This window comes from Perognathus longimembris, chromosome 17 (genome assembly GCF_023159225.1).
Source record: "Perognathus longimembris pacificus isolate PPM17 chromosome 17, ASM2315922v1, whole genome shotgun sequence".
Classification (NCBI taxonomy): domain Eukaryota; kingdom Metazoa; phylum Chordata; class Mammalia; order Rodentia; family Heteromyidae; genus Perognathus; species Perognathus longimembris.
In genome coordinates this window covers 54848732-54870114 of record NC_063177.1, presented here as the reverse complement: position 1 = coordinate 54870114, position 21383 = coordinate 54848732, and the positions used below count along the sequence as shown (strand labels likewise).

Sequence of the window (21383 nt, the reverse complement as noted above, 5' to 3'; positions counted from 1 at the left end):
CTCCAAGCCGAAGAGCACTAGCCTTGAGAAAAAAGTGCAGGGACAGTGCTCAGGCCCCAGTTCAAACACCACAAGCAACAACAACAACAAAGCCACAAATACTTTAAGTATCTTCCTGATTATTCATTGAGGAGGGAAAAATGCTTCTCTCCTTTAGGTTCAAAGTTTTGCACAAAGTTTCAGTAAGTACTGAAACACATTTTGCTACTTTGTGACTTCTAAAAAGGCAAAAGCTGCCTAAGGTGAGAATCACACGCAGGCCCTGGGTTAGATCCCTAGCTCCACATGAAATAAATAAAACAAAAGCACACCCACAAAAAAAACAAAGACTTACCCAGCAGCATAAAAAGAATTAAGGCTGGGTGCCAGTGACTCACACCTGTAATCCTAACGACTCAGGAAGCTGAGAACTAAGGATCGTGGTTTGAAGGCAGACATATCCAAAAAACTGTCCATCTCCAATTAATCAGCACAAGGCCGGGAAATGGATGTGGGGCTCAACGGATAAAGCACCAGCCTTGAGTGGAAAAAGCCATGAGAGAGCCCAAGGCCCCAAGTTCAAGAGACATGAAAACATTCACATAGAAACCTGGCATGAGGGCTGGGGATGTGGCCTAGGGGTAGAGTGCTCACCTCACATGCATGAAGCCCTGGGTTCGATTCCCCAGCACCACATATACAGAAAACAGCCAGAAGTGGTGCTGTGGCTCAAGTGGTAGAGTGCTAGCCTTGAGCGGGAAGAAGCCAGGGACAGTGCTCAGGCCCTGAGTCCAAGGCCCAGGACTGGCAAAAAAAAGACACCTGGCGTGAATGTTGACAACAGCGACGATATAAAAGCCTCACAGTTAGGAACAACCCTGGTATTTGTCAGTTGACAAACGCAGTCTAAAAATCTGGTTTCCGCAAAAGAATCAGTCCCGCCATAGGGAGGAATGAACTACGCAGGGCACACACAGCGTGGATGGCGCGGCTGTGAGAGTCAGAGGCACGCCGCGCGGCTCTGCTCCCAGCTCGTCCACGGAGACCCTGAGAGCCCGGCGAGTGGGCGGTCAGGGCGTGGGCTCAGGGGGCTGAGGCTCGCGGCGCTGGCTCCAAGGGGCTGGACACGCGCGAAAGATGACCGGCGCGATGCCTGCATTAGGCTAGGTAACTAGATCCAAAGCCACTGCCAAGCGGGCGGACTGCAGGCTGATAAATCACATCTCAACAAAGCACTGAAGGGCACCAGGAGAGGAAAGCCTCGTCAAGTTACCAGGCACTCGAAAACGTGACGGGGTCCCCGGGCGGGCAGGGCCTGGGGTGTCCCCAGGAAGTGAGCAGGGCGCTCAGGCCGGCGGGTAACCTCGACCTCACTGGTGGGCGCCCCCCCTTGCCAGGCACCGGGCAGAATGCCTTCTGTCTGTCCGTTCAGGAGGACAGCGAAGCCCATTCCTAGGGAGGATGTGTGTCTGCGCGGGCGCACACAACCGCACGCAGTCCTGGGGCTTGAACTCAGGGCCCGAGCGCTGTCCCTGAGCTTTTGCCCTCGAGGCTGGCACTCTATCATGGGAGCCACACCTCCTCTTCCGGCCTTTTGCTATGTGCTTGGAGATGAGAGTCTCCCCGCGCCGGTTCGGATTGGGGTCCTCAGACCCCCGCCTCGTTAGCAGCTGGGATGCCGGCGTGAGCCCGGGGTGTCCACCACGCACGAGCACGCAGCCCAGGAGTCCAGGCCCGCTGGACCCGGGCCTAGGAGAAGGCCGCTCCCCGGCCCCGCCCCCCCGCCCAGCCCCCGGTCCCGCCCCCGGCCCGCCCCCCGGGCCGCACGGGGCCACGCAGGGGTCACCTGGCACGCGGCGCTCACGGCCTCCACGACGCACTTCTCAAAGCTCCTGGCCACGCTGTCCTCGCCGTGGGCGTCGTCCCAGCGAGTGTCACAGAAGATGGAGATCTGGGCACGTGGACGCTCCTGCAGCACAGAGGGGACACTGAGGCCCGGCCGAGGGGAGGGACACAGCTCACCCCGCGGCGGGGAGGGGACACTGAGGCCCGGCCGCGGGGAGGGACACAGCTCACCCCGCGGCGCGGAGGGGACACTGAGGCCCGGCCGCGGGGAGGGACACAGCTCACCCCGCGGCGCGGAGGGGACACTGAGGCCGGGCCGCGGGGAGGGACACAGCTCACCCCGCGGCGCGGAGGGGACACTGAGGCCGGGCCTCGGAGGGACACAGCTCACCCCGCGGCGCGGAGGGGACACTGAGGCCGGGCCGCGGGGAGGGACACAGCTCACCCCGCGGCGGGGAGGGGACACTGAGGCCGGGCCTCGGAGGGACACCTGCTCATCCTGCCCCCTCCTCATTGGGCCAGTTCCCACAACTCAGACTCCTCCTCCCCATGACCCAACCAGCATAAAAGGTAGTTTAAAAAAATTAAAATTAAAAAAGGGTGCTGGGAACGTGGCTTAGTGGTAGAGCGCTCGCCTTGTATGCATGAAGCCCTGGGTTCGATTCCTCACCACCACATATATAGAAAATGGCCAGAAGTGGCGCTGTGGCTCAAGTGGCAGAGTGCCAGCCTTGAGCAAAAAGAAGCCAGGGACAGTGCTCAGGCCCTGAGTTCAAGGCCCAGGACTGGCAAAAAAATTAAAAAAATAGGCAGAAGAGCAGCCGCACTTTACCACGCGCCCCGGACGGTCAGCCTGTCCACGCAAGGTGCCGTCCAGGGACCTCTGCTGTTACCAGGGGTTCAGCTTTGTGAGGGCTCCTTCAGCCAGGGGCACCCCCGCTGCAGTACCTGCTTGAGCCTCCCCTCCATGTCCCTCAGCAGCGACTCCTTCCAGCCCAGCTCCACCGGAAAGTTGATTGTCACCAGCCGCCGCCACACCTGCCAAAGGCGTGCAGAAGAGCTCTTCACGGGGACAGCCAAGGGGCCTTGGGGACATGTTCAAGGTCAGCACTCTACTGCTTAAGCCAGGCTTTTTGTTGGTTAACTGGAGATAACGCCGCATACCTCTATCTCCTTGGGGTAAGTGAACTGCACCCGGGATCCGCATGTCTGGAACATTCTGTGTCTAAATGTTTGGTGCAGCCAGACCTGGGTGGCCTTCAGCACGTCCTGGAGGACAGGGGCCACCAAGCCCTTGGTGGCTTCGGCTTCGGCCCCCTCCGCCTGGTCCTGTGGACGCAGAGAGGGTTTATTCTGCCGCCCCCCACGCCTGCTGCTCCCCCCTGCCATCTAGGACAAGCTCTTGGTGTCTGGCCTGCCCCCACCCCACCCCGGGAGCCACCAGAACATCCAAAGCCCGCGCTGAGCAGCGACCCGGAGACAGCTGATGGCTGAGTCCACCCCGACCCCGCCGGCCCTCCCAGAACTGGGACGAGCTTGGCGCAGGCACTCACCACCACCAGCCTGGCCATGACGGAAAGGAGCTGCGCAGACAAGGCGGGCGCCTCGTAGAGATCCGGCAGCATGGTCCTGCCGCAGATGGTGAGGTGGAGCTCCAGGCCCACGGTCAAGTAGGACTGGGAGTAACTCGGTCCAAGAGCCCTGCCACACACACACACACACAAGAAGAGGCACCCTGAGCAGGAAAGCCCCACGCCAGGGCGCGGCCCGCCTCCCATGATCGGTAGAGGGTTCCGTTCTCAGCGCCACGTATACAGAAAAGGCCAGATAGTGGCGCTGTGGCTCAAGTGGCAGAGTGCCAGCCTTGAGCAAAAAGAAGCCAGGGACAGTGCTCAGGCCCTGAGTTCAAGGCCCCAGGACTGGCCAAAAAAAAGAAAAAGAAAATCTTAGCAGCTGATTGCCATTATTCCTTCCCCCCACTTTTAAAGGTGGACCACAAGCTCTGTAACTGGACAGGAGACTTAAGGGTGCGCTGGTTGATGACTTTCCTGTCAAGCAGGAGCCAGCAGTACACCCTAGCGACCACAGAGGGCGCTGTGGTCGGATCCCACTGGAAACGTGGACGGAAGGCTGTGGTTGGCTTCTCTACTTACGAGTGCTGATACATGTCCAGGAGGTACAACAGCATGTTCAACACAGCCTTGACATCCTAGCGCAGGGAAGCGGGGAGAAATGGGACAACTCAGCAGCACGGCACGGTGTCGCCACGCTGCACAGGTGCAGGATAATCACTCATTTCCCCCCTACTTCTTTACCAGCACGGCCCTTTGAGTGCACAAATACTCATCTGTCTTTCCCCAAGGAAATTCAGGTGGCAAGATTCTACCACCATTTTTAGTGGGGCACCAGTGGCTCACTCCTGTAATCCAAGCTACTCAAGAGGCTGCGCTGTCTGGAGGGGGCTTCAAAGCAGCCCCGGCAGGAACGTCTGTGAGACTCTTATGACCCATCAAGCCAGCAGTGGAGCTGTGGTCCAGCTGGTAGAGCACTAGACGTGAGCAAAGAAGCTCAGGGACGGCGCCCAGGCCCCAAGTGCAAGCCCCAGCATCCACACAAAAAGCCACACGAAGAGCCGTAGCTCAAGTGACAGTGTGCCAGCCCTTGAGTCTAAAAATCTCAGGGACAGCATCCAAGTTCTTAGTACAAGCCCTAGGAATGGCCAAGAAAAAAACAAAACCAAACAAACAAAAACCTTCTTTTTTAATAGCACAAAAAGGTAAAAGGTGGCTACTGTGAAATCAGGCTAATGTGCATGAGAACCTTTTAATTCTGCTCAGCAAAACAAAAAGAACAAAAGCTGTGGGTTTCTTGAAACCTAATACTTCCTTTAGAAATAGGAAAAGTCAAGGAAATTAACCCTTAATGCTAGGAAATAACTGGCTTCTTCTGATGTTTAGCTTCCATTTCCCTTGACATGGCAGTATGCTAGGGGTCGAATTCAGGCAGGTCCTCTACCACTTGCGCCACTTTGCCAGCCCTTGCTTCGTATTGTGTCTTATATCATGCAACTGAGGCTTGCATTTGCAATCTCACTGCCTGTGTCTCCTCAGGGCTACATATCACTTGCCCTGGATCATATACTAATTCTTTCTCTCCCCCCCCATACACACACACACACACACACACACACACACACACACACACACACACAGATCATGTATATCTATTTTTTACAGGGCTGGGATGGACCACAGGCCTTCACGCATGCTAGGTGAGCACTATGCCACTGAGTCCTACCCACAGGCCTCTGATGTTTAGCTCCCGGCCTCTCTTGCTGACCTAGGCCTGGCCCACCACCTTCACACAACACACCTCTACATTCTGCTGAGTGATCACTCCAGGTCTGCGCAGCTGGTAATGCACCCCCACAAAACAGTCGAAGACTTGAGCAGGCCCCTGACTCAAGTATTCAACGGAGTTTTCCATGTAGGAAGCCAGCTTTCCCAGAGGCAGCAAACTGAACCAGGACCGGAAGAGGTACGCGTCCACCTGCAGCAAGTGTTTATGGTTCACCATGAACTGAAGCATATGGTTCCTGAAGAAGAACATCAGGCAGCAATGAATAACGACAAAGTAAAACAGCCAGAAGAGCAAACAAAAACAAAAACAAAAACAAGTCAGACTGTAAACACTGCAATGCCTCTTGGGGAGAAAAAGTTCTGTGCCAAGAAAATAATTAGGCAGGGAAAAATGTAAGAAAATGTAAGCACCATTGGACGCTGGTGCCGCATGCCTATAATCCTAGCTACTTAGGAGGCTGAGATCTGAGGACTGAGGTATGAAGCCAGCCTAGGCAGGGAAGTCTGTGAGACTCTTACATCCAATGAACCACCAGAAAAGAGGAAGTGGAGCTGTGGCTCAAAATGGTAGAACACTAGCCTTGAGCAAAATTTAAAAAAAAAAAAAAAAAAAAAAAAGAGCTCAGGGACAGCACCCACGCCTTGAGTTCAAGCCCTATGACCAGAAAACTTAAAAAAAAAAAAGCAAGCATGGAAATGATCCAAACGTGTTACATGACTGGCGCCATTACCAGCCGCTCTCTAGGACAGAACACAGGGCCTGGCTACCCTGAGCCCCATCAGAGGGGTTGTCCATAAAGGGTGAGTCACGAGGCAGCCGGAGGGGAAAGCGCAAGGTGTACAGCGGAGGACGGTGCGTATGACCATTCGCTGCCGCTCGCATGCAGAACCACATCCACAGCGCGAGCTTCTCCCAGAGCCCGGCTCCTTCCTCCTCTTTACAGCGCTCTGGCTTCAGAATCTTAATGTGATTAATAATACTAATGTGATTTCTTCTGTCTTCAGGGGCAAGGAGTCTGCCATGAGAGCCCACAGGGCTCTGGAAAGCAGAGCCTTATTCCAGCTAGGATCCAGTGGCTCACCCCTGTAATCCTAGCTACCCAGGAGGCTGGCATCCAAGAATCAAGGTTCAAAGCCAGCCTGGGCAGGAAAGTCCATGAGATTCTTATCTTTTATCTCCCGTTAACCACTGTAAAGCCAGATGTGGAGCTGTGGCTCAAGTAATAGAGCATGAGCCTTAAGCGGAAAAGTCATAGAACTCCAGGCCCTGAGTTCAAGCCCCAGTACCATACGGTGGCCCAAGGAGAGCTGCGTAAACATTCTCCACAACTTACTGATGCTCCGCTTCTTCCGGAAGCTGTGGGAAGCGGATTCCTTTGAGGGCTGCCCAGTCCTCGGGCTGATTCAGGCTGTCCCTTTGGGGCGGGGTCAGCTGCATGACGTAGTGCAGGACGGGCAGGATGCCCAGCCCACTGACCACCTTCTCTCTCAGACACCTGTTGCACAGTTTCTGCAGCCAGTGTTGCCACCTGCAAGGGAAGGGAGGCCCCTCAGTGGGGGCAGAGGAGGCAGTGAGGCCCAGAGAGGAAGTGCCCACTGCCTGCATGGGAATCACCCCCGTCACTAGCGCCGGAAACACAGGACACGGGGCACCTGGGCCCGCTCCCCGTCCTCTGGACGCCCTGCGCCCTCGCTGTGTCCCCGTGACCGGCTCTGGCTGGAGTCATCTCCAAACACACTCGAGAGCGCCGAGGTGCGTGGGCCTGACTCAGGACTGGCACACGCACACACCAAGGTCGAGTTGCCACTGAGCTTCCCACGGCCTGGCCGGGGCTGCGCCCTTTCCAAAGCCGCAGCAGCCTGGCGACCAGCACCCACGGCGGCTTCCGCACAGGGGGCGGCGCCTGGCACACAGGAAGCTTTGTACGGCTGCTTCTCACCTTTGCTGGGGTTTTTTTCAATGTAGCTGTGTGGCCCAGGCAGGCCCCTACCCTCTGTGTCCCCTCGGCCCCCTGGGCTACCCTCTGAGCCCCCCTCGGCCCCCTGGGCAGCTGGGACTGTCCGTGCACGCTGCCTCACTGAGCCAGGAAGAAGCTCTTTGAAAGCTGGGTATTTGAGAGAACACAGAAGATAACATCAAGCATGAGCTTGGGACGGTGGAGCATGCCTGTAGTCTCTGCACCCACCGGCTGAGATGAAGGATGGCGAGTTGGGGTCCGGCTTGGATACAGAGCGAGCTCAGGCAGGCCTGAGCTGCACAGCAAAACTCTACTTTGAAAAAACCAGCACTAAGGATCTCACTAGGGAGAGCCAGAAACAAACACAGAGATGACAGCAGTGAGTGAGGAAGTTTCACCTCCCTCTGTGCCTTCCCGGCTATGAGCATATCCGCTCACCCCCGGCACTAAATAAAAACCCACCCAGTGGGTAGCTAGACGGCCTTGGACAAGAGTCAGGGGTACCTCTGGGACATGGACGTGTGGAGGAAGAGCTGCAGCTCGCTGTGCAGGGCCGCTGGGGAAGAGGCGGTGGGGACCAGGAGCTGGCAGAGGGAGGCCAGGTCACTCTTGGTCAAGGTCAAGTCCATGGCTTGTACTTGGAAAAGAACAATCAGGCCCATTCTGAGTCTAGTCCGCACGGGACAGTCTTGGGGCAGCGAGTCCTTGGTCCTTTCATCCAGAAACGGTTTCATCTGCCTTTCCAAACATTGCCACAGATGCCCCTTCACCTGATTGCAGAAGGAAGAGAGGCAGATGAGCGAGCCCAGGTGTGGGCCTCCCTCGGGATGACAGCCGGCGGGAGGACCGTCCCCAGGGCAGGGACCCACCCCTCCTCCCACAGCGGGGCCCAGCTTGGGGGGGTGGGGGTGGGAGGGCCTGCCTCCAGACAGATGCAATGGGGGAGGGGGGTGCCACTGTCTTGTGAAAACTCAGGCCCAACCTTGGGCATGGGGCTCAGAGATGTCCCGGAGTCAGCAGGGAGAGAGAGGGTGAAGAGGGCAGGGTCTCCCAGTCCCCGCCCGGCCGGCTCCGCCAAGGGCCCCGGGGTCCCCGCCCACACCAGAGCGGGAGAGACGGGGGAGACGGCGTACCTCCATCTCGTCGTACTGCAGCGAGCTCCACGGCTGCGCGGACTCTTCATACACCATAGGCACTCGGACGACAGAGAAGAACTGCTGGGACTGGGTGAAAAAGCTGTCGAGGTTGACGGCACTCCAGGGCTGCAGGATGCTGAGCACCCGGCCCAGCATGATCTCGGCCGCGATCTGCTTCCCCCTCACGACCTCCTTCTGCGACTGGTTGATGACCAGGTTCATAGCCTTCTTCACGATCGAAGGGTGCATGCACACGATGTCATCGTACTGGTGCCAGTCTGCAAGTGACAGCACGGGCAGCGTCAGGAGGAGGACGGGCACCCGAGCCAGCAGGATGCCCCCCCTCCCCTGCCAGAGGTGGGCAGTCCCGCCAACCACGCCCCGAGCCTGCAGGGCACGACCACCGAGGGGCCAGCTCCGTCCGCCAGGCCCCGCCCCCTGCGGGACAGAGGGGCGCAGGGGCCCCACGCCGGCCGGAAGCAGAGCTTGGGCGGGTGCCTGGCGCGAAGGGGGGTGCTGAGTTTGCGGCTGGCTTGGGATTGGCTGGAGAAGATTCAAATGTAGGTTCTAGTGATGTCAACCATGAAATAATTAGAAAACCAAAGTGTGATCTGGTGAGTTCTCTCTCTGTCTCTCTCACCACTCATCTGGGTGAGAAAACTGACGCCCTCCGCCCACCTGTGGGGGGCGCTGTCTGGTCCCTGACCAGTGTCAAATCCCCTGACACCTGTGACCTGGCCTCTTGACCCCAAGTGAACCACACCTCTGCGGGCCTTTAATGAGTAGAAATTCCACTCTCTGGTGGCGTACCCTCCATTTCCTTAAAGCCGAAATGCTTGCAGCAAGAAGCAAGCCACGTGCTACGAACTGTGTTTAGTCAGGTAGAGTGTCCCTCGAGCTACTCAGAGTGGAGGCAGGGGGGCCACCAGGATCACCTGAGCCCAGGACTTGGAGCCCAGCCTGGATAACATAGCAAGAAGGAAAAGGAAGAGGAGGGAGGGAGGGAGGGAGGGAGCGAGGGAGGGAGGGGAAAGAAAGAAGAGGTGGAGGTCTTAAATAAAATCCAAACTTGGAAATTTCAGTAGGTTGGTCTTTGTCCCAGGTATATTAGGAATATAACCTTCAAACCTCTCCTGTGCCCCATAGCAATTTAACAATCAAAATGATGGACAATATTGACGACATATTGTCTAATATCGACATCACATTTAAAGCTCTAGGCGAATTTTCTTGGGCCTGGCCACATGGCTACTGTCTATGTTCTTGATACATTGTATATTGTATATATGTCTACCTGACCTAGAGAAGGGAAAGAAAAACAGGGCGTAAGATATCACAAGAAATGTACACACTGCCCTACTATGTAACTGTACCCTTTTTGCACAACACCTTGTCAAAAAAATTTGTGTTCAATTAATAAATAAATTAAATTTTTAAAAAAACCAACCAAAAAAAAAATGATGGACAATGTAGGTGCCAGTAGCTCATGCCTGTAATCCCAGCTACTCAGGAGGCTGAGATCTGAGAATCACTGTTTGAAGCCAGCACAGGCAGGAGAGTCTGTGAGACTCTCATCTCCAATTAACCACCAGAAAACCACCAGAAGTGGAGCTGTGGCTTAATGGGGTAGAGCATTAGCCTTGAGCAAAAGAGCTCAGGGACAGCGCCCAGGCCCTGCACTCCAGCCTCACAACTGACAAAAAAGAAATTAATAAAAATTAAAATAAACAGCTAGGCACTGGTGACCTGTGATCCCAGCTACTCAGGAGGCTGAGACGGGAGGATCACAGCTCCAACCAGCCTGGGAAGACAAACCTATGAGGACTCCTTTTTTCTATCCAGTACTGAGTTCCAGTTTTGGTTTCAGATGAGAGAGAGAGAGAGAGAGAGAGAGAGAGAGAGAGAGAGAGAGAGAGAGAGAGGAGAAACAAACAGCAGCAGTACCCGGTCTCTAGAACCTTCTCTAGGATGCCTCATCTTATCTCTCTCATCTACAGTCACTGCACTCCTGGAAGAGCTGGTCTTGAGGCTTCCACTTGCCCCCTCCCGCCCACCGGCTCCCCTTCCGGCACCCTCCACAGAGCCCAGCCCCTCAGCCCCTCAGCCCCTCGGGTCCTCCCCTTCCCCCTGGTCAAAGCCCGTTCCTTGTTTCCTTAACCACGGAGGCCTGGCGGGGGTGGGGGTGGGGAGGCTGTGTCGGGGCTCACCTCCTGTGCCCAGGAGGGCGGGCTGCACACACAGGCAGCGGTTCACGTGATGGCCCTTCTTCTTTACAGGCTTGTAGATGTACTCGTACTCCCCAGAGGCCTGGTCGCCGCGGTCGATGACGTACTTGTACGGGATGGGGGTCCCCAGGCTCTCCCTGGGGATGACGAGGCTGCCCTCCACCAGAGACCCGTTCGCACCCAAGTCCCTGTGGATCAACAGGACAAGGATGGCGATCTAATCTCATTCTCCGCGCGCGCGTGCGAGTGTGTGCACGCACGTGCAGTCCTGGGGCTTGAACTCGGGGCCTGGGCGCCGTCCCTGAGCTTTTTTCACTCAAGGCCGGCGCTCTTCCACGTGAGCCACAGCGCCACTTCCGGCTTTTCGGTGGTTAACTGGGGATGAGCATCTCAAGGGCTTGCTGCCCAGGCAGGCTTTGAACTGTGACCCTTCGCTCTCAGCCTCTGGAATGGCTAGGATGAGAGGTGTGAGCCACCAGCGCTGGGACCCAGGCACACAGCAGAGACGGCAGGATGCAGAGCCAACACTGACACGTCACCAGCCAGCACGGAGAAATCGAGGATCGCGGTGAAACGTGGCAAGCCCACAGCGTGGAGTGCTTGCCCGCAACACGCGTCTCCCACAAGCTTTGGGGCGCCGGCCGCCCCCGCCCCCCATCGCGGGGTGTCACACTCACTTGGTGTAGTGCAGCTCGCAGGCATTCTTCCACGCTGGCTTCCCCAGCTTCTCTCCTCCTCTAACAAACACTTTGTGCACGTCGGGCTTGAAGGCGAAGTGATTGGAAAGAATAGCATGGAAGTACACCATGACACCTTCTCCGGGGCTCAGGGTGCTGGCGAGGGCGGAGATGAGGACTACTGTCAAGTCTGCGTGTGTGCCACACACACACACGCACACACGTACATGTACACACTGCAAACGTGCATCGTCACATATGCACACACGCCTCCACACGTGCACACCTGCACGCGCGCACACGTGCGTGTGCACAGACATACCTGCTCATGCCCATGTGTGTAGCCACACATACACACACACAGCATAAGGTCCAGAGTTCAGATCCTCCTCCCCCCTGCAGCCTCTTCTCCCCTCTAACGGTGAGGGCCGACCTTCAAGTCCTGGGTTCCATGGACCCGTGCCAGCCCTGCACCCCAGGGCGATCAGTGGAGGATTCGGGGGCCCAGGCCCCTGTCCAGCTGCCTCCCAAAGCTGGAGTTGCGGGGGCGGGGGGGCGCGGCCTGGCAACCCCAACACAGGGCACACGCGCTGGGCCTGGGCCGGGCACAACCCACCTGGCCAAAGCCTTTTGGACTGCGGTGGTCTGGTTTCTCTGCTCCTTCTCGTTTTTCACAGCAGCTGCATAATTTCTGTTGTTCTCCTCCAGCTTCCTCTCCTCTGCTTTTTTCCCTTCTTCCTGCTTCTTCCCCTCTGCTTTCTTCCCTTCTTCCTGCTTCTTCTCCTCTGCTTTCTTCCCTTCTTCCGGCCTCTTCCCCTCTGCTTTCTTCCCTTCTTCCTGCTTCTTCTCCTCTGCTTTCTTCCCTTCTTCCTGCTTCTTCTCCTCTGCTTTCTTCCCTTCTTCCGGCCTCTTTCCCTCTGCTTTCTTCCCTTCTTCTGGCTTCCCACTCCTGCTTTCACCCATTTCCCCAGGAACAGCCAACTTGCCCTTGGTCTCAGCTTCCTGGAATAAATACTGGATCTGTAGTGCTTAAAAGCAGCCTTCCTGTTCACCTGTGTCCCTCTGGGCTCAGAAACTTCCAGGGTCTTCCAGACCATTCTCCAAGGCCCCAGGAACCCCTCTCCAGCCTTACCTACATCCTCTCTGCCTCTCACTCACTGGGGGGGGGGGGGGGGTGTCAGCTTCCTTTGGTCTGGGAGTAGATCTACCATGGCCAGCCACAGAGCCTTGGCACCTGCCAGGGCAGGTGCCCAGGTACCCCATGGCTCCCTGTCTCTCCTGTCTCTGTTCCCAGGGCACCTCACCAGAACCCTTGCCTCCGGCATCCACCCCCACGCCAGCTCCCTCAGACCTGTAAAGTCTGACCCCCAGAACTCCAGAAATACCCGCCAGCAAGCAAACAGAAGGGCTGACGAAGGGAGGGAGGGAGGGAGGGAGGGAGGGAGGGAGGGAGGGAGGGAGGGAAGGACTTCCACCTGGCCCACCTCCTTGGCAGCAGGGGCGCCGTCGGGCAGCTGCTCTGTGTTCGGAGCCTTGTCTTCCCGCTCTCGTCGGGCCTCACTGGCTGGATGGGCTGGCTCTGCTGTGGCACCAGGCAGCTGGGAGAAATGAAGACCCCAACCCCATGAGCCCTGTGCCGAGCGGAAGCAGCAGCCTTGGCCTCTGTCTGGAGAGGAGGGGCGCCCCTTCCCTACCTGCCCCGTCCCCCCCAGACACACGCCACGGCAGAGCCGTGGGAGGCGGTGCCGCCCGCCCCTCTCCTGCCACTCACCCCCGAGGCTGAGGCTCCTGTGGCCTTGGGGCAGCCCTGGCCGGCAGCGGAGGCTGCGCCGAGCCCCTCTTGGGGGAGGCCGGTGTCGGCAGAGGTCATGGAGGGTTCACGGTCCCCCCGTTCTGCGTGGTGGGGCACGGGGCTGCTGGGAGCCTTCTCTCCCACGGTGCCAGCTGGCTCTCCCCCCGCCTGAGCCTGAAGGGGGCGGCTGCCCTGCTCAGCCGGCTGGGCGGGGCCCGCTCCCTCCGGCCCTGCGTCTGCGGGCTGGCCGCGTGGACCGTCCTGCCGGACATGGCTCTGGGACAGGCCTGGGGCCTGAGACCCAGGGTCAGCAGCCACAGATACACTCGAGAGACTGGAGGGGGCTGAGGGGAAGGAGTCTGGCTCCGAGGAAGTGGAGCACTTGTTCTTCCTCCTCCTCTTCTTCTAAATGGAAAGAGAGACATTCCTTTTATTTCTTAGAAGACAGCACGTTTCCCGCCAGTTCCTCAAGCTTGTCCAGCTTTGTGTGGACAAACCATTTATGTCAGCTTCCTCTGCAGTGTGTGTGTGTGTGTGTGTGTGTGTGTGTGTGTGTGGAGATTGAACTCGGGACCTTGAGCTCACTTGGCAGATGCTCCTGTCCTAGAGCAACAGAGCCACAGAGTCATAGCACCGGGAAGAGCACCGGTCAGCAAGAAGGAGGCTCCGGGCTGGCCGGGTCTCCATGCAGCTTGGTGTTAGATGCTGACGGCCAAAGGCGCCATGTTTGGAAGGCAAACAAGTGTTGCTGGGCAGTCAGTCCTCCAGCCTCTGAGATAAACTGGAAACCGGCTTGGCCTTGCTCCGGAAGGGCCGGTCCCTCCGTCCATCCTTTCTAACATGCTCCCTGTTCAGAGCCTGGCGGCGAGGGGAGGAGCCGCCCGCAGGAGCCCGGCACAGAAGCCGGATGTCTGGGGTGAACACCCCCCCAGCTAGGGCTGTTCTCAGGGAGCAGTGTGGCCAAGCACCAGCAGGCCAGGGGGGCTGCCGAGCGCAAGGTCTGCCCAGCTGGGGCGGTACCAGAGCCCGCACCCCGGCGAGCGGGGGCCTCAGCGCGCTCTTGACCACAGTGGCCGCACTTATTTATGTTTGTTTCTGTGGTGCAGGGGATGGAACCTGGAGCCTTGTGTGAGCCAGGCGTGGGGGGGGCCCTGGAGCCTTGTGCGTGCCAGGCGGGGGGGTGGGGAGGAACCTGGAGCCTTGTGCGTGCCAGGCGGGGGGGTGGGGAGGAACCTGGAGCCTTGTGCGTGCCAGGCGGGGGGGGGGGGGGAGGAACCTGGAGCCTTGTGGGTGCCAGGTGAGTGCTTCTCCACGCTACACCCTAAGATGGCCCCTGTCCTGCCTAGCTGTGGCCCAGTCGCCACACCAGGGAGGGGAGGGGATGTGGGGAGGGCTGGAGCAGGGGACAGGTGGGGGGGTGGAAGAGCCAGGGAGGGGAGGACAGGCTGGGGGGGGGGGGGTGGCTCACTCACACTTTGGACGACAGTCCAGGAGGCATCAGCACTGGGCTCCTCAGGATTCTCTTGCCAATCCCCGGAGCTTCGGGGCAGGTTCTGGTTCTCGTCCACCCTGAGGGCTTCTCCGGGCTCCAAGCCTCCCTGTGGGGCAGGGGCAGGGGCCACCCCAGGGAGGTCGTTCTCAGGATCTATGCGGGCGGAGGAGATGCGGTCAGGTCAGGGAACGGGGTCTCTGCAGGAGGGGTGCCGGGTCCCCCGGCCCCGACTGTGTAGGACGGGGTGGTTGGGGGCAGGGCGAGGGGGGAGGCAGACAGGAAGAAGCAGGCAGTCAGCACGGTGCCCCTGGGCACTGCCCATCCATCCTCCTGCTAAAGCTTCCTTTCTGCTGGGGGACCGGCACCCCGGTCCTCACGTGGCTCCCAGTGAGGCGCGGTGGCCGCCCCAACCCTGAGGTGCCCATCTGCCCCATCCACGAGAGAATCTCCCACGAGCACCATCGTGCACACGGCCCTGGCACTGACTCCAGACTGCCCACCTGGGCCGAACCTGGTCCCTTGGGGGGGGTCTCTAGGGTCAGCCTGGGTCTCATTACCCCATGTCACCCTCACGCGGGGCGGTCCCCGCCGCTCAGGCACGCTTGTCTGCAGGGAACCTTCCCTCTAGCCTGACTCCCCAAGGTGGCTCTCCAAGGCCCCCGTCCTGCCCCACGAGCGCCCACTTTGGGTGTTTTGGTCCACCGCTTTTCTCTTCCCTGGCCAGCATGAAGCTGGGTCACTGCAAATGCCCTGGGCTGCAAGTTCCGCACAGACCCGCCGCGCCTCCAGCCCACCGAGAGGACTCACAACACAGCCGGCGGCTTGCTCACGAAGACAGCCCACAGCACACCCTCCAAATGTGCACAGCACACACTCCACAACAAACTACAACACGCACAGGCCAGGCGCTGGTGGCTCAAATCTGTAATGAGGGCCACTCGGGAGGCTGAGACCTGAAGAGCACAGTTCAAAGCCAGCCAGGGCACGGAAGTCCAAGAGACTCTTATCTCCAACTCACAACCAGAAAACCAGAAGTGGCGCTGTGGTTCAAGGTGACAGAGTGCTAGCTGTGAACCCAAAAGCTCAGGGATAGCACCCAAGCCCAGAGATCAAGCCCCACAACCAACAACAATACAACAACCCGCAGATACATGCACACTATAGTACATACACTATAACACACACACACACTAATGCATACTATGACACAGATGCTCTATCACACACACAGTCCCGGGGCCCCTTCTCTCTGCACAGACCATATTCAGTAATAATCCGGGAACTGTGAGCTTCCCCCCCCCCCCTCAGTGCATCAAGGAGGACAGCCTGGGGCTTCAGTGAGAACCTGACTGACTCAGGAAGGGCCGAAGGGCCTGGAGGCAGAAAGGGGAGAGTGAGCGGATTGCCCAGGCATCCATGGTCTACAGCCGGAGCCAGGGGCAAAGCCGCCACGAGGGCAGCGTGGTGAGGATGAGAGGAAGGAGCAAGAGCCCGGAGCCCCGGAGCCCCGCACGCTGGGCTCTCCCTATGGAGAGGATGGCTGGATACTGAATTCTTACAGGTGCCTATAATCCTAGCTACTCAGAGGGCTGAGATCTGAGGATCAAGGTTCAGAGTCAACCTCATCAGAAAAGTCCTCAAGACCATCTCTAATTAACCAGCAAAAAGCTAAACTGAAAGTATGGGTCAAATGGCAGCGCTCCAGCCGTGAGCAAAAAAGCCTAGCGAGAGGCTCTGAGTTCAAGCCCCAGTACTGGCACACACACACACACACACACACACACACACACACACAGCATCACAGGCTTTGAAACCAACAGTGGGGAGACTGCAGAGACGGGAGGCCCCGAGTGTGAGCAGACCACAGGGACGGAGAGGGGAGCAGGGTGCCAAGCAGACTGCTCGTGTGGCAAGGGAACAGGGGTTCCCTTTGAGAAGAGGTGTGGTAGAGCATGCCTGTATTCCCAGCCCTTGGGAGGTGGAGGCAGAGGATGGCGAGTTCGAGGCCAGCTTGGGTAATGGTTAGATGGAAGTGATATGAACGTGTGTAATACCAGGCTCTGTGACTGGACTCAGAGCCTGGCATAGCGGAGCCAACCCTGGCCCCCCCACAGGGCGGGGCGCCCGCTGGCAGGCCTCCCGGTCCAGCCTTCAGTTCCCTCCTGGCCGGAGGCTCACCTCGCCCACACCAGGGCTGGCTGAACCCACACCCCCTGGCTGCAGAGTCTGGACCGCTGCTGCTTCCAGGAGGGGCGTGCAGGTGTGCATGCACACACACACACACACACACACACCATGCACGTGTGCCCCAGGGACTCGTTTCTGAGGGTCACCCCTCCCCCGCGCTGGCCACAGAAGAACTCAGTCGTCCCCCCCCCCCAAACCATGGGCTCCCCGCTGTGCCGGAATCCACAGAGCTTCCATGAAGCTGGGAGGAGGGGCCTTGGTCCTGGCAGCCACAGGCGGCACCCCATCCCCCCCACCCCACCCCACCCCCCGCCTAGTGGCGGAGTTCAGTCTGCATGTGAGGCACCCCTGGTTTCACTTTCTATTCCTGCAAATAGAGGTACACAGCGGGGGGGGGGGGGGGGGGAGGGGAGGAAGCCATCCTGGTGAGGATAAGGAAGTCAGGCCAGCTGACTCAGCAATGGTGAGGCCCAAGGTGTCCACCCACCAGGCCAGGCCGGCATCCCTCCCGGGGGGGGGGGGGGGGCAGGCGGTGCTACCGCAGGTATGATGAGAACACCACACGCAGGTATGAGAACACTTCATGGCATCTGGTCAAAATATGCCACCATTTGCTGGGAGCAGCACTTTCCTCCCCGGAGAAGCTGATGGCTCCCGGCCCTGCCTGCGGCCCCCTCCCCTCCCCGCCCTGCCCCGCCTCTCTCTGGCCAGGGGACCCTAGGAAGGGCAGAGTCAGCCCCAGGGAAGTCCCTGGGGGGGAAGATGGGGCCCTTCTCCCTTTGTCCCATGCCATACATTACCTACAGTCCCTCTCCCCAACAAGCCCCTGAGGACAGGACCAGGGTCTTCATCACCAGAGCGTCCTCCCGCTGGCCACCCTCTCCACACGGTCCTCCCAAGCCCCAGGCCTCGCAGCTCACACCTGCAATCCTAGCTACTCAGAGACTGCCATCTGAGGAAGGCAATCAGAAGCCAGCCCGGGCAGGATCTCCGAGACTCCTCTCTCCAATGAACCACCAAAAAGCCACCAGTCGAGCTGTGGCTCAAGTAGTACTGCACCAACCTTGAGCCATAAAGCTAAGGGACAGTGCCCTGAGTTCAAGCCCCAGCATGGCCACAACGTAAAAGCAAATCCCGGCCGCCGCACGCAGCCTGTGTTGTAACTGTGGCAGGTGATCTAAGCTCCTGGTTGCTCTGTGGGCGTGATTAGGGTGGGATTGTGGCAGCCGGGCACATCTTGGATTAGCACACCACAGACGGCCACCACGAAGGCAGGTGCCCTCGGCGGTCCCGGCAGGCCTGGTGGGGGTTACGTCCCGCTCAGACCTGGACAGTGGGCACTGGTCCCCAGACACTCATCTTGGCTGTGGTAGGCCATCTGTGACCGGGGCAGCCGTCTGGTGGTCACCCACATGTCCTGGTGGGCCTGGAGACTCAGCCAGTGCCTGAGCTCCCCCACGGAAACGCCAGAAGCCCCAGACAGGGCTGCCGGTGGGCGTGGGTGCACAGGAAGTTCCCCAGGTGACCACACTGCCCAGGCTCCGTTCACAGGGCATCGTCGGCAAACAGGTGGTCATCTCACCCAGTAAAGACCGGGCACCAAAGGTGGGCCGGGCAGTGCCAGGAGCAGGGGACAAAGCAGCGGGCCGACAGCAATGCCACACGCTGGGGGGACCTAGGGCCCAGGAGGCCGAGCAGGGGAGGTGGAGGGGGGCGTGAGGAGGGACAGTTTCCAGCAGGGGGCTCCGAGGCGCGCCCCGCTGACGGGCAAGACTGGAAGGCTGGAGGCGGAGGGCGTCTGGGGTGAGCAGTGGCCAGCGGACACGGAGGGTGTCGCGGTGGCTGTGGAAGGCACAGGGGAGGCGGCGCGGAAGAGCGGGGTGCGCAGGAGGTGGGGGTGGCCCGGCTCCTGACAGGCAGCGGGGGAGACCCCAGACGGGCTGACCCCCAATGCAGACTCGGGAGACTCCCCGCCGGGCTCTCCCGCCCGGTCGCCCTTCACTCAGCCTCCCCCGCTCCCCCCCCACCGCCCCGCCGGGCTCGGGACAAAGCGGACCCAGAGCGCCGGGAAAGGAAACGGAAACTGAAACAGAAAACCAGCAAATAAACGCCAGAGCGAAGCCGGGGCGCCGGGCGTGCGGGGGGCGCGCGGGGCGGCGCGGGGCGGCGCGGGGGGCGCGCGGGGGGCGCGCGGGGCGGCGCGGGGGGCGCGCGGGGCGGCGCGGGGCGGGCCGGGCTCACCTGCGGCGGGGCCCGCGGGCAGCAGCCTGGCCCCGCACTGGCTGCAGAACTTGTCGCGGTCGCCGACGCCGCGCCGGCACGAGCGGCACTCCATGCCGGCCGGGGCTGCGGGCGCCCGGGCGCGCGCCGCGCTTTAAGCCCGCGCCCGCCGCCGCCACGTGACCCCGGCCCGCTTCGGTTTCATTTTCTGGAAAATGAAAATAGTGACGCCGACCCACGGGGGCAGCGGGGACCCGGCGGGACCGCGACCCGCGGGCGGCTTCCGGTCACTGCCCCGCCCCCGGCCAGCTCCGCCCCGCGGGGCCCCGCCCGGCCCAGCCCGGCTCGACCGCGCCGCTCCCCCGAGCAGCCCGGCCCGGAGCGGGGCGATCGCGGGGGGCCCGCCGGGACCCGGACGCCCGCCAGCCCGCTCCCCCACGCGGGAGAACGCCGAGCGGGGCTCCGGGAAGCGCCCGGCGACGCGACGCGGGGCTCCCTCCGCCCCGGGCACTTGGGGTCTCGGGAGCCCCGGGCAGCGGGCACCGCCCCCCTAATCCCCCCCCCCCCACGCCCGGCCACAACTCCAGGTCCCGCTCCCAGGGAAGGCGGGCCGGGCGCCCCGTCTACACCTGCCGTTCCCGCAGCCCCAGGCCCACCGGGCCGGAGCCGGGGCGGGACGGAGCGGGGCGCACCGGTCACAAAGTTACAGTGGCTGCTGCTGTGGGGTAAGAAGTGTCACGGGGTTCGAGGGAGGGGAGTCCCCGTCCCCCCAAGAGTCCGCCACGCAGAGACAGCCTCAAGCACAACGATGGGCTTACTGGGGAAGCAAAAAGCGGGCTGACCGGCCCGGGACGCAGCGCAGACTCGGGAGCCGCCGCCCTGACCCCGAGCAGCCCTCAACTTGGGGTTCGTAAAGGTGGAAGCGCAGCTCAGCTGTCGGGGCTTGGCGCCGGGGGTGGAGCAGCAATGAGTGCACAGATGCGGGAGGTGGACGCGGGGGTAGAGCAAATAGCGAGGTAAGCGGCCACTTACAGAAGCAGAATGTGGGGGTCAGGTTGACCTAATAATCAAGATGGAGTCAGCTCTATTCCCCCCAACATTTCCTACCACGTTTCCCTAATCAAGATGGAGTCAGCTCGACCAGAGCTGCGATCCAGGGCCCCCACGCCCCGGAGCTGGGAACCGGGAAAGGCTGGAGCCGCAGGGCGGGGCGCCCACACCGCGCCTGGAAACCGAAACTTGCAGCCTCGGGGAGAGGCGGCGCGCAGGACGCAGGCGCCGGGAGCTCGTGCGCGCGTGGGGTCCCGCATCCTGATCGCCCGGGGGACCCCTTATCCGTGCGCTTCTGCCACTGAGACCCGCAGACCTCGCCTCTGGGCGCCACCCAAGCACCTTCTGCCCTAACCTAGCCCGGGTCCCGCGTTCACACTTGGAACCCTCGAACCTCCCCTGCGCCCCCCCCCCCCCCCAGGCCCGGGAACAGCTGTGAGGCTCCCTCACCCAGTGCCTGCACCTTGGGTAGAGTTCACGACCTGGGCGCCGTCCGAGGAGGGGTGCAGAGAACTCTGCGTGGGTCGCCTCACCGCCGTTAGTTGCATGGGGCCTGATGGAAGTGGTGACCACCACCCCGATGACAGCACTGCTAATGAAGATGGCTCCACGTCCACTCTCTCTGTGCCTCGGTTTCCCCCTGTGATGGCCCAGGCCCCCCTCTGCTGGGACCTGCAAGAAAACCACTGGACACCCAGGGACATAGAGCAAAGAAAGAATGCTTTGTTGCCAGCAAGGGGACTGACAAGGCTGATTCTCACCGGAGAAGCGGCCCCTGTCTTTGAGGTGACCTATATAACCTAAGGGGGCTAGGAGTGGGGACCTTGGTGCAGACTTGTGGACAGGGACTTCATCATGGCGGGCTAGGATTTATGGCAGCTGCCCAAGTAGTAGATAAGGAGCCTGCAGCTGGCCCAGACTGAAGGTCACTTTAAGGGGTCCTGTTACCTCATGTGTTGTAATTGCCCCAGTGGAGAGTCATCAGAAGGTAGGGGGGAGGAGGTCCAATATTTCCTGCCTGCCAAGTCCTGGGAAAGGAGCGTGCAAAGCTAGGGGAAAGAGCCCATGGACAGCACTCAGTTTCCCCGCTGTGATGCCCCAGGCCCCCTCCCGGCGGTGACTGAAGGCTTAAGCCTCTGTCCAGGCCCAGGAGGCCCTTGGTTTACTTGGTGTCCCCCACCTTCCCTCCTGGGGCCACTACTGGAACTCCAATCCTGGAATAGAGGAGTATAGAGAAGAGGTGTGAAGGGCAAACAGAAGAGACTGGAGGGGAGCATTTCAGTCCACTCCTGATGAATGGCTGCCAGAACTTCAAGCACTCAAGCTTAAAGTTTAAAGATTAGGAGCCAGGGGCTCACACCTGTCATCCTAGCTACTCGGGAGGCTGAGATCTGAGGATGGCGGTTCAAAGCCAGCCCAGGCAGGAAAATCTATGAGACTCTTACCTCTGGTTAACCACCAGA

General features: G+C 60.1%; 1 protein-coding gene across 1 annotated transcript in view; it reads right to left on the bottom strand.

Moving 5' to 3' along the window:
* Rnf213 (ring finger protein 213) overlaps positions 1-19151 on the bottom strand; it is a 73849-nt gene extending 54698 nt beyond the window's left edge. The window contains exons 1-17 of the mRNA XM_048366903.1: positions 18892-19151; positions 14444-14616; positions 12951-13376; positions 12655-12777; positions 11796-12181; positions 11180-11335; positions 10485-10690; positions 8275-8555; positions 7646-7911; positions 6837-7149; positions 6518-6783; positions 5197-5419; positions 3978-4033; positions 3381-3525; positions 2989-3153; positions 2773-2862; positions 1826-1948 (exon numbers count right to left, since the gene is read on the bottom strand). Of these exons, the coding sequence (XP_048222860.1) occupies positions 1826-1948; positions 2773-2862; positions 2989-3153; positions 3381-3525; positions 3978-4033; positions 5197-5419; positions 6518-6783; positions 6837-7149; positions 7646-7911; positions 8275-8555; positions 10485-10690; positions 11180-11335; positions 11796-12181; positions 12655-12777; positions 12951-13376; positions 14444-14616; positions 18892-18985 (3492 nt within the window). The 5' untranslated portion in view covers positions 18986-19151. The remainder of the gene's footprint in view (positions 1-1825; positions 1949-2772; positions 2863-2988; positions 3154-3380; positions 3526-3977; positions 4034-5196; positions 5420-6517; positions 6784-6836; positions 7150-7645; positions 7912-8274; positions 8556-10484; positions 10691-11179; positions 11336-11795; positions 12182-12654; positions 12778-12950; positions 13377-14443; positions 14617-18891) is intronic.
* Between the last annotated feature and the right edge of the window lie 2232 nt (positions 19152-21383).